The 17222-nt window shown below is 20.2% G+C and overlaps 5 protein-coding genes across 5 annotated transcripts; 1 reads left to right on the forward strand and 4 right to left on the reverse strand. All coding sequences in view use genetic code 6, as the record gives it.

Moving 5' to 3' along the window:
• Positions 1-77: 77 nt before the first annotated feature.
• On the reverse strand, positions 78-449 carry TTHERM_000705203 (hypothetical protein; the record flags this gene model as incomplete). The annotated part of the gene is made up of 1 exon (XM_012796304.1): positions 78-449. The coding sequence occupies one exon, from the start codon at positions 447-449 to the stop codon at positions 78-80; it is 372 nt and encodes a 123-aa protein (XP_012651758.1).
• A 74-nt stretch (positions 450-523) lies between these two features.
• On the reverse strand, positions 524-1499 carry TTHERM_000705205 (transmembrane protein, putative; the record flags this gene model as incomplete). Its single annotated transcript, XM_012796305.1, has 2 exons — positions 524-906; positions 1385-1499. The coding sequence occupies 2 exons, from the start codon at positions 1497-1499 to the stop codon at positions 524-526; spliced, it is 498 nt and encodes a 165-aa protein (XP_012651759.1).
• Positions 1500-3635: 2136 nt separating this feature from the next.
• Positions 3636-7170, forward strand: TTHERM_00705230 (hypothetical protein; the record flags this gene model as incomplete). The annotated part of the gene is made up of 5 exons (XM_001010952.2): positions 3636-3782; positions 5554-5634; positions 5941-6114; positions 6167-6410; positions 6473-7170. 5 exons carry the CDS (start codon positions 3636-3638, stop codon positions 7168-7170), a joined length of 1344 nt encoding a protein of 447 aa, XP_001010952.2.
• A 520-nt stretch (positions 7171-7690) lies between these two features.
• On the reverse strand, positions 7691-8194 carry TTHERM_00705239 (transmembrane protein, putative; the record flags this gene model as incomplete). The annotated part of the gene is made up of 1 exon (XM_001470582.2): positions 7691-8194. The coding sequence occupies one exon, from the start codon at positions 8192-8194 to the stop codon at positions 7691-7693; it is 504 nt and encodes a 167-aa protein (XP_001470619.1).
• A 6595-nt stretch (positions 8195-14789) lies between these two features.
• On the reverse strand, positions 14790-15518 carry TTHERM_00705240 (heterochromatin protein; the record flags this gene model as incomplete). Its single annotated transcript, XM_001010953.3, has 3 exons — positions 14790-15003; positions 15073-15255; positions 15361-15518. The coding sequence occupies 3 exons, from the start codon at positions 15516-15518 to the stop codon at positions 14790-14792; spliced, it is 555 nt and encodes a 184-aa protein (XP_001010953.3).
• Between the last annotated feature and the right edge of the window lie 1704 nt (positions 15519-17222).

A 17222-nucleotide genomic window follows, 5' to 3' on the forward strand; every position in this document is an offset into this window, starting at 1 on the left:
TCTTTAAAAGTTTTTGGAATGTAGACTGATTGTCCTATATAATCAGAATCTCATATAAATACATACATACATTCCATTCATAAAGTAAGGCAAAATATTTCTATAGATTATTACTCAGAAATTAATTAAACATGGGTAATAAAATTTTTTATTAGAATTTTCAAATTTCGTGCTTACCCGTGCGTGATGTGACTTGACTTGATTATTTAAGGCGTATAAATTTTGATTAAAAGATATATGTTTTTATTAATTAATTATTTTTAGAGAACAGTATCATAGACAATCAATTAATAAGCATACAAAAATACTAAATATTTTGGGGTAGTATTTATAAATAAAGTTGAAAATTAAAGGTATTTAGTTTATTCTGAAAAAATATTAACACACGCTTTGTTTGTGTCTTATTTTCTTTTGAAATGTAAATATCGTATCAGTAGATGATTAGACATTAATAAATGACAAACATAATAAATATATAAACTCAAAAAAAGGAAATCTATTTCTTGAGAAATTTCCCAATTTATCAATTTACCTAGAAAAAAAAGAAAAATTCATATTTTTGATATTTATAATTTTATCTAAGAGCTTTGCTCATTGTAATCATTTTTTTTGTTGACATCTTTGATAAATAAATAAAAATAAATAATATTTAATTAAATGTATGAATGTATGCTAAATAGTTAGTGTACGTTTTCAAAATTACAAAAAAATTAGTATTTATTTATTTACTAATTTTGAAAAATGTTATAGAATAGTTTATTTTATTGGAGGCCAATATAATTATTAAAACATGCAAGAACTTTACTCGATATACTTTAAATTACCTCTAAAGTGGTTTATTGTTTAAAGAATCACAATACCAAGATATAGATTGATCTGTTAAAACTGCAAAGCCTACTTTCAACCCTATCAAAATAAATAAAAAGCTTTGAGAGGTATTTAAATTTTTCAAAATAAATTAATAAAAAGGTCTTTAATTAAATTTCATTGAGGATTTTTTTAGCAAGTATTTTGTTAAAAAATCAATAGACTGACTGACTGATAGATAGATATATAAATAGATTAAATCTAATAGAGTGGTAATATTTAATATACTCTTGTTCTAATAAAAGTAAAGCAAAACAAGCTTTACTTTAAAATCAATTTTCTAAGTTAATAATAAAAGATTTTTAAAAACGCATTAAAAATATTCTATTTTTTCGTTCATCAATCAGCCAGCCAATCAATCTATCAAAAATAATTTTAGTTAGCCTGCTGAGAGGTATTAGAAACATCTCATTTTTTAAAGCATTAGCAAATAAACAAATTGTCAAATAAAGATTATTTTTTAAGTAGGGAAGTGATGAATTTGACTATCCTTTAAAAAAGAAATGGCTAATTCTACCTTATTAAGAGATATAAGCATATTAGGTTGTTAAAGACTTATTCATTTTAATGTTTTGAATTAAAAAAGCATAGATTTCCTTAATTAATGCGTTATAATTAGCTGCATAAAGCATTTTAGTTTTTTAATATTTGCTAAAATTTCCATATGCTTGCTTTTTTACCTTACCTATTCTCAAATGATTTTATTAAATTTTTAGGTTTTTAAATTTTGAAATATTGATTAATTGATTGATTTATCAATTGTTTTCTTACTTACTTACTTACCTCACATGTTCCTTAATTGTTTTGCAGTAATAGAAAATAATATTTTTGTAATTTTTACAGCTAATTTAAAAGTTAAATTTCAATATTTCTAAATGCAAGCATAAAAGGATAAATACTCTTAAAAGTATTTATTTGCTCTAATTAATTTATTCCTTGCTTGTTCTTTTAGTTTAATAATAAATTCCATTCTTTGGATTATTGATAAAAATTTGGTTATCTATGGATAGATTATTTTCTTGATTTACATTAAGAGCAGAATTTCAATAAATCAAGAAAATACTTATAACTAAATTTTATCAAAAAATATGTGATTGATCTTAGTTAGAGACTTTGTTTCAGAATATTTGTATGAAAATGATTAAAAATATACATATATGTAGAACTTTTCATGCTTTAAAATATTTTGATTCTGATAAATAAGTCTATGAGGTAATACAGTTTAAAGTTCACATATTAATTCATTATTTTTTTTAAAGATATCTAAAAATTTTTTGGTTTTGATGTGTGTTAACAAAAGCTTAAATGTATTTTTAATTCCAATTTAACTATTCTGCTTAAATCAGAAAGTAAAATTTTTCTTACTCTGCAATTAAGCCTTGTTTAATGAAAATCTCGTATGATGCAATTTTTAAAAAATTAAAAACACTGCAGGAGCTTTTAGCACTCCAATAAATTTTCTATTTTTAATTCATTAAATGTTTAATGAACACAAAACAGAAAAAAAAAATCTGTGCTCTTTAAAATTGAAATAATTTACGAGGGAATTCAAAAGGAGTATACTGAGTTACTTGTTGAATCAGAAAATGAAAAAGAAGAAATGTAAAATCTAAGAATATTTTTTTAATTATTTTTTGCATCTGGTAGTGTTCTTTGCCATTATTTTCTTTTAGATGATGTCAATAAAATAAAAGTATGTGATGAATTTTATCTTATTTGTAAGATAAATAAAGAAAGATATGCAGGGGTAAATTTATTCCAACTTTAATAAAATGACAGTCAGTTGAATTTATAAGTTTTGAAAGATACATCGTAAATTGACCATAATCATCAATATACCAAATTTTAATTTTTACAAAATCTTATTAGTTGTTTAGAATTTATTATTTTAAATAAATTAATTATTTATTTATTTGTTCGTTTTCTGTATTCTATTTTTATGGGGTAAGATAGATTTTTATTTTGTAAAGAAAATTTATTTATTTACAATCTTTAAATGCGTAGATAATGTTTTTATGTAATTTGATGCTAATTAATTTTGATGCTATGAAACACTTATTATTATTAAAAAATAAATACTTTCAACACTTAAATATCTTGAAAGCAGCAAGCGTTGTTGAAAAAGAAACAAGTAATTTTACAAAAGAAATTAATTACGCAGTTTATAAGGCGAATAGAGTTAATTATAAAAAAAATATGGAATCTTTTAAGATACCATGAAAGATACATAAATACATTAACTAATTTTCTTATTGAATTACTCAAACTTGATTGATTTATTTTATTATTTTTAGAATTTAGTGAATCAATATAATGAATATTTTTTAATTAAAAATAATACAAAAAAAAAATAAAAAGATAAATCGAATAAAAATAATAATTTCAATTATTGATTGATACTTATCCAAAATAAAAACACTCGTTATTATAAACAAACCATCATTAATTAATTAATTCAATCTATCTATCTATCATAGATAAATACCTTCACATATTGATACATAATTAAAATAAAAGCAAACTAGAAATAAATAAACAAACAAACAAAGCAATACAAGCAAAATACTTATTAACTCACTTTCTAGTAAATAAATTAATTAACACTCCTAAATTATAAACTACACCAAATCAAGCAATCTCATCAATCCATCTATATTCCCTTTAATCTGCCTAACATATACAACAGCCATTATCAAAGGCTATTGGCATCCATCCTCTCACATCTAATTAGATTCCTTATCTGAGATCTTTTTAAAATACCTCGCTTGATGTAACAGTAAATGACTTCCAGCGAATCACTCGACAGAATCGAGTGTCCTTAATAACAAATTCCTAATGAATAAAAACTTATTTTAGACTAATAAAAAAGTGAATATGATAGCAACATACTTAGAGTCATGCTCCAAAAATATTAGGTAAATAACATTTATCTTTTATTATACTCATAAGAAGTAAATCCCACATAAAACGCTCATTGAGGCATACAAGTTCGCCATTCTTTTTTGGTCAAAATTTAAAAATTTATGACTGCATTCAATATTTCCTAACTCTTATTTTTTTTGTCTCTTTTTAGCATTGAAAAGTATCAAATCTTTTTTTCTCTTTGATTATGAATGAATGAGTGAACTTTTATATGGAATAAATAACTAATAAATTAAACATATGGGAGAAAAGAATGATAATGCGTAATCAATCAATTAAATGTTAGGAAAGAGGGTTTTTCCTCCTTCTATTAATCAACTTGACCTTCCATGTTTAAGCTACTACATACAAAAAATCTTTAAAAGGAAGGTACATAAATCATTTTTTAGAACTTGTTAAGCTAATTTAAAAAAACAGTTTAAACTTTCCTTTCAAGCCCTTTTAAAAATAACCTAATAAGCAATAAAACATGAGCAGATCGATAAATAAATATCATTTAACGAATATCTACCAGAATTTAGTACTTTAACAAAAGTTTTTATCTTCCTGACATTTAAAAAGTAGAATAAATTATTTTAAAAATTGCTCTTGCTTCCCAGAGCATGAGCACGCTTTTCTTCTTTTCAGCAATTTATTAAAGAATGAAAGCAAAATATCCAACGCGCTAATTTTTAGGTTTTTTCAATACAAATTAATGAAGAAATATTTTCTTTGAGAAATTTTAATACAACAATATTGATTTAATTGTAGGTCAAAAATGATCAGATTCTATTTTTTAAAGTAGCTTAAATAAATCGTTTTATTTTCCAACTTATCTGCAATTTATTCGTTAGCGAATGATCCCCAGAATTTGTCGAAAATTTTATAACAAGCAAATCAATTCGACTATCAGATTAAAATTATGTTTTTGCAATATGGCAAAAACATATTTAAAAAAATTGAACATAGATTAAAAATACTTAATACACAAACAAGCTAAATAGCTTTCAGTACTCAATAAAAAAAACATTCCTTTTTTTGATCGAATATCAAATTAATTATTAATGAGTTTGTTTTACTAATTTTCCCCACATTTGATTTTGCAAAAAAAATTATTGATAAATTTTTAAATTTCTAAATCTTTCTATTCCCCTTTTGCTTTGCCTCTCTCTATTGATCTAAATTTTCTTACTTTCTCTCTCTTTTTATTAAATAAATTGAAATTATAAATAAAGGATCTTTAATTTTTACATCCTTACCATAAATAAAGGAATGAATGAATAAATAAATAAATTAAAAGATTGACTGATCAACTATTTGTTTAGACTTCTTTTCTTCTTCATTCGATATTAAAAGTTTCACTAATTTGTCATATCTTTATTAAAATTTTAGAACTATTAAAAACTCTAAAATATTCTAAACACTATGCGGGATTTATTAAATCATCTTTTAATTTCTATATTTTCTTTCTTTCATTTTCTTGGATTTGGGTTAACATTTTCGCTATTTGATTAGAAGACACATCATCAATCAATAGTTTTAAAATCAAACAGAAAGTCTGATAGATAATTTTCCCTCACTCCCTCTAAATTTTAATTTAAATATATATTTCTATTCTTTAAATTTTCATAATTTTGAATTTAAAATTTCCCTTTATGAAATATATTTTTGAAGATTATTGTTTGTTTTTTAGTTGTTTTTTGCCACCCAAGAAATGAATGAATTATCAATATTAATCAATCAATCAATTAATAAATCTAATCTTATTTTGATTCATAATAAAAGGAGTAGCAACTAAATCGTATAGACATGACTTAGCAAAGTAGAAATGACAAGGAGAATATGAGAAATACTCTAAAATACGCAGTAATTACATAAAATTATTTCTTTAAAAACCCACCCCTTCAAAAATTTATTTACATTTTACGTCACAAAGCCTAATATAATTACTCAGAAAAGGCGAATAGATAAATCGATTTTTTTTTTCTTCGTCTTCCTAAATTTGAGACAAAGTGGTCTTGAAATTGACATTATAACACCTATAATTAATTCTGATACAAATTTGTTTTTTTTCTTTTTGTGGTGAATATCGAGACAATAGAGATTTCTTCAAAATTAATTTTTAAACATTTGATTTACCTTACATTAATTACCGATTATAATAACAAACAGTTCTAATAAATTCAGAATCAATTGATCACCTAAGCAGCTGACATGGCCTTTTCCAATATGCTCACTATCCAACTCTAAGCTCATAAGTTCATGGAAATTGCTATCTTACAAATGAACCAAGACGAAAGTTATTACAGCTTTTATGCATCATGCGCCACTAACATGGCATATAAAGTAAAGCACTTTTAATAATTATTCAAAATCTTAACTTAACTATTAAATTTAGCTTAACATTCACTGCATCGTAGATTGCTTCGAAAATTATGAAGTTTAATAAATACAAACTCTTTAATTTAAGACCTTTGAATTTGAAAAGAATATCAATAGATATTTAAATTGGAACTGCTAACTCATCACTGCAAGCTAGTTCTTCTACTATTTCATCGATTACCACTTCTCTTAAAGATAAGACTGGATAATTAGGGAAGGCATTTAACAAATTTGCGATAAAATTGTAGATATCTATCTAGGTAAGTATTTCAATCTCAAATCAATCAATCAACTTACTTAATTATTTATTTATATTATTTAGAATATTAATGGAGTGCTATTTCTATTGCTCTTGGGTTCCTTTCTTACATCTTCTAATAAAATGAAGAAGAATTTGATTACCTTTGTTTCATTATCTAACATTATAAATAGGAGTTCTCTTAACTTGGTTAAATTATTGATGAAGAATAAATTTTATAAGTAAGAGAACATTTGAATGATTAACAACTTCAGTAGTAACAACAATAACAACAACAGTATTAACAGTAACAAGATTATTATGAAGATGAAGATGATGAAGAAGAAGATGAAGAAGAAGAACAAGAATAATTATAATTATAATTATAAATATAATAGTACTAATACTAAGTCAACCAACAAATCTAAACTTGTTAGGATTAAAAATAATAATATTAACATGAATTTAACAATGTTTCTTCAGATAATGATTAATACTACAAAATACTCTCCAACTCAAGCTCTTAAACTATAAATTATGAGCAGGAAGAGTATGGCTCAATTAACAATATTGAGATATCTTATAACAAAAAAAGATCATCCACCTAATATACTTACTAATCATGCTATAAAAACTCATAGGATTAAAACACTTAAAAGACTGTAAGCAAAAGTAGGTCCTATAGCGAATAAATAAAGCTAAACTAGGATCATGAAGATATATTTGAATCAAAGAATGGTGATCAAATAAGAAAGAAATTCAAATAATCTAACGATTAATGAAATCAATAAATAATCAATTTAATTTATTTTAATGACTTTAGTCATCTTTAATTGTTGATTGATTCCTTTATTAACAAAACACATATTAAACAAAAATCATCTATTTCAGAGTAATTAACCAAAATAAATAATGTGCCCTATAGAAATAAAAAGTAATAAAAGCCTAATAAAAAGATTTGAGTTACTTTAATTTAATAAATGAATGAATAAAAAATAAATAAATAAATGAAAACTAATCAAAATAAATTTTATATATACATAAAAAATAAATAAATAAATAAAAATGAAAATAACATTTCATCGATTGGATATATAATTAATTCTTACCATTAATTAATAACCCTACAAATTTAATAATAAACAATTAAAATTATCAATTAAGAATTGAATAGCTCAGTTCAAATAGTTCAAAAAAATTTATGGTGAAGTGATAAAACTAATAATTTTATCAAGAAACAAATGCGCAAAATAAATATACTCCCTTTCAACCAGCATCTACGTATCTACCTCACTCACTCACTCACTAACTAAATAAATAAATAAAAATAATCTAATTAAAAATAAATAAATAAAATCTCAGTTTAATAATCTATTTCAAATATTAAAATCTATACTTAGCTCCTCTCTTATCAATTACTCTCTAAATTATCTATCTCTCGACCGAAAACACACAAACAAACAAATAAACACTCATAAATATTTCAATAAAAAATAAAATATACACAAATAAAAATATCAATCGCTATTTCAATCGATTAGCAGTATCTTTGAATAAATCACTAATCATATAATTCTTGTAATGCTGAATCCTAACTTAAGTTACTGTTTCATTACTAGAAGTATAAGAAAAGCTCAGCTTTATAGCTTATCTAAAAATAATAATAGAAACTTTAATAACGAAAAAGAACCACAAACAAAAACAACCAACCTACCTACCTACTTATTAAAAAAACAAACAAAAAAAAGGAAGCAAACAAAAAAAATAAACAAACAAAATAATTAAAAAACCACATACTTAGTCCATGCCACTTTATAATTTAATAAAAATACATACTTTAATGCATTAAATAAAGTAAGCAAATGGGAAGTATAAAGTAACTAAAGCTAAAAAATCCGAGTAAAATGGGATTTATTTTAAAATATACTGCTAATTATTCTTATTTATTACAAAACAAAATCTTCAAATTAAATAAAATTATTTCAAAACTTATATTATTTTATCGTCATTTCAATTCAAATATTTATTTCTATCTTTTATATTAAAGTATTTCATTCAAAACCATTTAAAAATGCCATAAAATTATCAAAAACTTTTACTTTTTTTATTAATTTTTTATTTTAAATCAATGAAACTATATTAAAAACTATTCTTAGAACTTATTGCTTTGTCATAGAAATGTTTTCTAGCTTAAATTTCTTAAAAGATCTATTAAACACGGTAATCAAATAGTAATAATGCAATTTATAAACAAGTAAGGTAAATATTTAATAGAACATAAGTGATATAATTTTATGCAACCAATAATGAATGAGGTTAGTTAATTTTTCCTTTTTTGGGAAATTGAAGAAAAAAATTTTGAAAATTAATTTGAGGAGTAAAAAAAACAAATTATTGCTTGATTTTATGTTGTGAATTTTGATATTATTGTTGTACATTTGGAGAAAACTTAATTTCTGAAGATGAAAAAACTTAATTAAGAATAGACTAAAGAAGGAAGGATGATTTGTTGTTTTTAAGATAAACGGTAATTTGAAAAAATTGTTAATAATTATTTCAAGTAAAAACTTAATATGAACTCAACTTTTTAGCTTTTTGAAAAATTGGTTAGGGTTTTAATAAATTAGAAAGGATTTTTTTTTTCATGTGATTGATTGTCTATGAATAAATCAATTTGCTTTTTTCTTTTTTGTTTGTTTGCTTGTTTGTTTATTTATTTGTCAAGGCAATTAAAATAAAAAGGAGAAAAATTGATAAGAGTTCTAATTATTTTTCAAAAATGTAATTTAATTAATATTGGCGAAATCTTATTAAATATTATAAAAATTATTGACGTAAAAGCTTTTGTTTTATTTTTTTTTAAATTTTATGACTGATAGAAATTCAAAGTATTTTTGATATAAATAAATTAGACACAAAAGCTATGTTAAAATAATAAAAATATCTTTTGAGTGAAAAATTGCGTAAGATAATTCAAGCAAATTTTTAAATTTTTGCTAGCTTTGTTTAATAAATTTATGTTTTATTAGGATTAATTTTTAAAAATCAGAATAGTTTGCATTATTTTTTATATAAATCAGAATTTTATAATGTTTATCAAGCAAGGTAGCAGATAATGCTTGTTTCAAATAAAGTTATTTATTTATTTATTTTTACTTAAAAAACTAAAAAATTATAATAAAACACTCCGTTGGTATTTATTATTGTGGAAATTAAAAGTTATATGAAGATTATAAATAGTAGTTTTTACAACTATTATAATCTCTATTCAAGTAAACATAGAGATTTTTATGTAAGCAAAGTGAGCTTGCTTCTACAAAATGAGAAGGAATGGATGGATGTGTGGTTTTAATTGTAATTAATTTATTAAAATATTTACAAAGATTATTTAAATTTGTCTGAATTTTATCATGTGATTGTAGTTGATTCTCATAATTAAATGTTATTAATTATATATCTATTAGTGATTAATATTCGTTTTTATCAAATAATCAATCAATGCTTCTCTTAACTTGTAATTTCCCATCACAAGATAAATGTTTTTTTTTTTTCCTTCTTCTTTTTGCTTACATTTAGCACTAAATTTAACTTAATCTTTTCAATGAGTAGAATCAAAAATCTTTTTTAAACATCGAATCATAATCAATCAGTTTATAAAAAATTCTTAGCTTTTAGCATTCTTAATTTAATTTAAAAATATGAAATTTTCTTGTTAAAATTTTTTGTTTAGCTAATTTTTGCATATGGCTTTAAAATCAGTATTCCAAAATTGACAATCATCGAATGTTTTTTTGAAGCCATTTATTATATTTTTTTCTTTTTTTTTTGATAATTGCAAAATTTGAATAAAAAAAGAAAAAAAGTGTGACTATGGGTGAGATATCATTTTTAATTATTGAAGAATTGAGAAATTAATTCACAAAATAGAACAGATTGTAATGTATTTTTTTTGAAATTAGAAAAATATCTTAAGAAAATCATTAAATAGAAAATAAATAAATCTACCAAGTACTTACATTTTTCTCTTAAAGCAAAAAATATTATTTTGAGCAAAGAATAATAAGCAACTGATTTTTAGCCTAAAATAATTATTAATGGACATATTTATAATAAAATTCATCTTATTTTTGAGATATTTATTTTTGATGATTGATTATTTTTAGATTTCCATAGCAAAAACGAAGATTGTTCGAAAAAAATATAAAACTTGTCTACTAACATAAATGAATGAGGCATCACATAATTTTTACTTAATTGTAAATATAATATAATAACTCATCTTAAATGTTTTTTTTCATCGTTTTAATAATAGTATTAAATAATTCTTTAAAATACTTGTAAATTAAATAAAAAAAATTATGTAATGTTTTATTAAAGTATAAGACAAAAGTTTATGATTATCAATTGATAAAATTAAAATTAATTTTGAAGGTTAGAGGAATCTTTCTTTATATTTATTTATTTATCTATCTATCTATCTACTTAACAAATAAACATTCTTATTGCAATTATATGCTCTTAATTAAACATGAACATATAAATCTATTTATTCTGAATAAAATAGATTTTTATTAAATCACTTGAATTGAAGTGTTTTCAAACTAATATTTAGAAATTATTATGTCATCATTCTTACATTCATTAAGAATATAATATTCACTTATACCAAACTATTCTTCCGTTAAAATAACACAAAATCTAAACAGTAAATATTAAATTTTAATTCTCCTTCAAAAAAGAAAAAGATTTTAAATTTGTCTCTTAACAATTAAAATTTGTTTTCTTGTTATTATTATTGCTAAGCATGAAACGGCAAAATATTAAGAAAAAATTAGGTAATCAAAAAAAAATAAAATTTGATTATAACATAAAAATACATATTTATAGATATCTTTTGCATAGTATTTTTTAAACTATTAAACACTTACTGAATTAAAATTTGGCAATAATATTCTCACTATTCCTATTTTCAGTCAAATATCTACAAAATTTGCTTTGATATTGTGTAAGTGAAATTAAATTTCAAAATTTTTAAATCTGTAATAATCGTATAATGACCATATCTTTTTATTTTGCCATATTGGGAATACGTATTTTAAAATAACTTAAATTAAAAAAATTTAGCGGGTATTTAATTTTTATAAATCTAGTAATAAAAAATACTCCAGTAGATTGATTTTCTTTAAATATGTAAATGAATTTGTAAAATGGCCATTTTATTTTTTATATTTAGGCAAAGCGATAGCAAAATCATGAAATGAAAAGTAAAAAGTTGTAGGATCTAAAATATTTTTTCCTAATTTAAAAAATTTGAGAATAAAAACTAAAAATTTGCTAGTATTTAACATAAATAGTGTAATGTTACAATAAAGAATAATTTTAACAACGAGAAAGAGCGTTAAATTTTCTTAGGAAACACTATATAAAAATCAACATTGATGTTTAAAGCGTTTATACTATCTCTGCTCTTACTACTTGTATTTTTTAAATTTAATTTTTGATTAATATCTTTGAAAATTCAATAAAACTTTAAAAAATTTGTAATCATTAAAAGCTAGCTGCCTCACTTATCTATAAATAATTAGAGAGAGAATAGAAAGTAATTGAAGATTACTAAATTTTTTACAATTTATTCATAAATAACTTTTCAAAGTTAAATATTTTGCTTTTATATTCAAATATTTACTGTATATGAAATCCATTCATATATTAGTAATATTTTTTATCGAAATTCATTTAAAATATTTTTCTACTGCAAATTCTATCTTTTTTAAGGTTAAAGGTAAAGAAAAATAGATTTTTTATTTTATTTAAATTAAAAATCAAACAAAAATTGTGTTACTTTGGTTTTTAAATTTTGTTTTTTTCTATTCAAGCTTAGTAGGTTGATAAAAAAAAAGATTCTGATCAAACTAAAAATTAACATAAATTGCTGTGTAAACTAAAATTCGAAATACCTCTCTTAACTTATAGAAAAATATAGTATAAAAATTCTCTTCGCTCCTTAGTAATATTAATTACAATTCCACTCTTCTTTTTAAATTTAAAATAATTTACCATCAAAAAAATCAAATATTAACATATAATTTAAAATCATTAAACAAATTTGAAGATTATAAATAAAGCTTAATTGTTAAGTAATATTAACTCAAATTTTCATATTTTATTATGTTAGTTACTTACTATTTTTATATTTGTTTGATGCTATTAGTTGAGATTAATTTTTTCACCAGTATAATTATAGAAGTTTCTTTTCAATAGAAAATTTAACTTGTTTTTTATACTATTTTACTTTTTTGCTTAACTATTACTAAAACGAATAAAAAATAAATATTTTTCCATTTTTATATAACTAATTACTCATAAATTTTAAATTAAATTGTTTTTTTATTTTAATTTACAGATTTTAATATTTAATATAGAGATTATGTTATTTGAGCAGATAAATTAATATTTTAATTTTACTTGTAATATTTTTTGTTTCAATACAATAAATCAGTCAAACTCTTTCCTATAAATACCATAAAAACGAAAATATTATTTATTATATTTTTTAATTTTTATGATATAAAATTAGGTAACAATCTTTTAATTACATTTTTAAATAATTGTTATAAAATCATAAATAAAAGATTAATATCTACTTAAATACAAAAAATGTTTCTTCAGATTTAAAGATTAATAAATAAATAAATAAATAAATAAAATAGTATTTGTATTTAGTTTCAACATTTAAAAATACATCAAATTACATTAAAAGTATTATTAAATAGTCTATCCTATAAAAAGTTATTTGTAATTTTACTTTTTAATTTGAAATTTAAATTCAAAATAGTTTTTTTAAAAACCAATTAAAAATTAAATCATAAATATTTATCATATTTAATTCTATTAAAATAATTACAACCTTTTTTGCTAATAATTTACTATGAATTAAAAATTAAATAAAAGTATAAACCATATTTAACCTATAAAAATAAATAAATAGATATTATTTAATTTAAAACAATCAAAAAGTAAATAAATTTTACCAAACTCTATTAAATAATAATATTAATTTATTTTAATTTAAAGCAATTAAAAATTAAATAATTTTTATTCATATTTAAATTAATTTAGTAATTAAATAAATCAATATTTTTACTATTTAAATTTATTAAAATATTAATTTTGGTTTTTTTAATTTAAAAATAATTTAATAGAAATAAAATTAAGTTTTAGTATTTTTATTGGTTATAATATTTAATTTATAAAGTAAACTTTGATGTTTAAAAATTTAATGAATTGCTATTTTAATAAAAATTGCTCTATTAATAATTAAATTTTAGCTAAATCTGTTTTTTAATTATCAAGAATTTTGTAAGAAAAGTTTAAAAACTTCTAAAACTATAATTTTTATTTTATTAATATTTTTTGTTTTAGCATGTATAAAAATAATTTAATAATAATCGAGAGGAAAAAAATTTGATTTAACTTATATAATAACTTTATTTTATTTTTCTTTTGGATACTTTCAAAATTTTTTATTCAAATTATTAAAAAATTAGACTAATGTTTCTATTAAAAAATGATTAATATGATGGATATTATTAAGCAAATAAAAATACTATTTGGTAATTTGATATTGATTCACACTTTAAATTTAAATTTAATTGGTTTTTAAATCAAATCAAATTAAATTGATTTATTTTAATTTAGCTTTCTTTTACTTAATTATTTATTAATTTATTTGTTTATATATTTTAAAATGATAATTGTAAAAAAGAGCAAAATAATTTAATTGATTTATATTAATTATGTTTTTTTTATTTTTAAAATGATAATCATAAAAAAGAGTTTATTTAATTATCTTCTTTAGAATTTTTAATATTTTTAATCTTTTAATTAATTAAAATATTGTTGTTGTGATTTATTTTACTTTCAATTAATTTTTAAAAGAAAGAATTTATTATTTTTAAGCTATTCTTTAAAGAAAAATTACATTTTTTAATCTCATAAAAATACAAAGATTAACTAGTTAAGTACAATTTTTAGTTTGAAGATTAATAAAAGTATTTTAATTGGAGTGTTTTTTACACAACAATATTAAAAACAAATAAAATTAAATTTATATCTTAAAAATTTTAACAGTATGATTTTTTTAATTTAATTTTAATTAGTAAAAAAGTAAAAAAATAAATAAATATGTAATTTTTAACAGTAAATTTTTATTAATTGAGATTAATTATGTTAAATCGTATTTTTTTTTTAAAAAAATAATTTATTTTAACAAAAACATACTTTGGTATTATCTTAATTAAAGATTGAATTTGTTTTAATAAGCGGGAAACGAATTAATTGATATTAATACATAAATTATTACTAGACACTTTAATGATAATAATAAATAAATATAATCTAATCAGCGGATTAGCTTTTCATAGAATCTAACTATGAGATCGGGAGAAGCATACTTAGCAATTTAGCTACTTGATACTAAATATTATTTAGGATGTTTTCCAATTGTGACTGTGTAAAGAGATTTTCCATCATCCTTAAAAACGTGCAATATGGAGGTTATATCACTCTTTAAAAGAAGTTTACTGACATCCTTTTAATAATTATGAATTTCCTTCCTATTTATTTAAATTAATTTAATTTTAAGTATAACAGTTTGTTTGCTCATTTCTATTTAAATTTCTTACACTGGATCTAATGCTTTTTTATCTAATTTAGGAGTAGATTTAGGATTAGATGCTTTTTCAACTGATTTTTTAACACTTCTCTTAGTAGTTGAGCTAGATTTACGTGTTTAATGAGTTGAAGCTCCTTTTTTAATTGATTTCTTAATGGGTGTCTAAGGTTTATCATTGCTAAGTAAATGCTTTCTAAATATAATTAAAATTGAAGTTAAAAAAATTATTCAACCATTTGCTTATATTAATTAATAAATTATGGTTGATTTATTAATTGATGTAATTGTAAGGGATTACTATTGGTATTTTTTAAGCATATTCTTATCTAAAATATTTTTAGCAGGTTCATAAGTAGCTTATTTGAGAGAGTAGCCTTTCCATTAGATATGGTATTCAATCTAACTTCCTTTTTTTCTATGTCCTATAATATTTTCTACTTCGTAAACTTTTGTCATATTTGATGCTTTTTTTTTTTTGATTTAATTAACTATTTCTTCTTTTATAAATATATTAACTGAATTTTTTTTGTTATCACAAATAAACTAATCAAACAAAAAAACAAGATATGCAGCACCAAATTTTTTATTTATTCTTTATATTTAGAAATTTTCTAATGTTATCCAAAATCAAAAGCGCCTATAAATAAAATTTCAAACGATTGTATTTTATTATTCTATTACTTTGCAATTTCTTCAGAATTTATTGATCAAAATAGTTTAAAATCTATACATAATTTTTATTGCTACAATTATTTATAACTTAAATTCTATATTCAATTAAATAAAACTAATTTTATAAAAAAAGAACTTTTTTCAATAAAAGATTTATTATTATCTTTTTTTATATTATTAAGATATTACAAAAAATAAATAAATATGTATAAAAAAATTAAATAGTTTCTGATCAAATTAGGGAGGGAGATTCAAAGAAATTGTATCATTTAAAATTTAATTATTTTAGATTTGTTTTACATATCAAACTAGTTTTGATAAAATAAAACTAAAAATTAATTAGTTTGATAAACCATATCAATATTTTATTAAAAATATTTTGAATAAATAAAAGATGAAATATTATATTCAAATACTTTAAAAGTTTGAAATAGACTTACTTACTTATCTTCACTATAAAGCTATAAGAAGAACTAATTAAAATGATTACTTATTTATTTATTTAAAAAATAAATAAATAAAAGTAAGAAAATTAAAAAATTTTAACTAATTTTAATAATAAACTTTCTGATAAAACATATTATTCTGTTAAAATAAGATTTTTGACTTGAAATAAGAATTTTTTGTATATTTCCTTGTTAAAAATAAATTTTTATTTCTTAATTAAAATAAAATTATAAGAAATTAATTAATAGAGTGACTTGAGTAACTTTAAAAATAAGAAAAAATATTTTTAATTATATTATTTGAGGTTTAGCTAAATATTTTTAAATTTTAGCAGAAAAAATATTATAATTTCTCTTGTTTCATATATTTATTTTAACTTTTTTGTTACAAAGATTAAATAAAATACTTAAATTTTTATTAAAAAAAATTAGATTAAATAATGAGATTAATTTTTTTTATAAATATGGATAAAATGAAATTATTTAAATTCAGCAAAAAACAAAACTTTCAATTTTAAAACTTATTAAAATTGGTTTATTTATTATATTAGTAAATTAATTGAGTTTTTGTCATTAAGCATCAGGGTTAATATCATTAATCTTAAGTTTATTTGAAATTAATTTGAATACAATTATTTATTTATTTAATTATTTTATATTCTATACATGTAGAAATATTTACTTTAATTATATTCAACATATTTAATTTGTTAATTCAAATTCTGAAATTTTAATACTTTTACAATTAATGTATATTTTTTATCTTAAAAATAATGACTAATAATAAAATCTTCCATGAATTAAATTTTTTCTAAAACAACACTAAGATGCAAAATAAGAAATAATTTGATTTAAAGAATAAATAATAATTTTAAAATTTAGGTATTAATGCCTTTTTTATTATTTTTAAACAAAATTTATAATTTTAAATTAAAATATTTATATTTTATAATAGTTATATGAATTATTAAATATTAATTTTAATTTATTTTTATTAAAGTAGTCAAATAAAAAAAGTAAAATTTTACTATATCTGAGATTA

This window comes from Tetrahymena thermophila (assembly GCF_000189635.1).
Source record: "Tetrahymena thermophila SB210 genomic scaffold scf_8254748, whole genome shotgun sequence".
NCBI lineage: Eukaryota > Ciliophora > Oligohymenophorea > Hymenostomatida > Tetrahymenidae > Tetrahymena > Tetrahymena thermophila.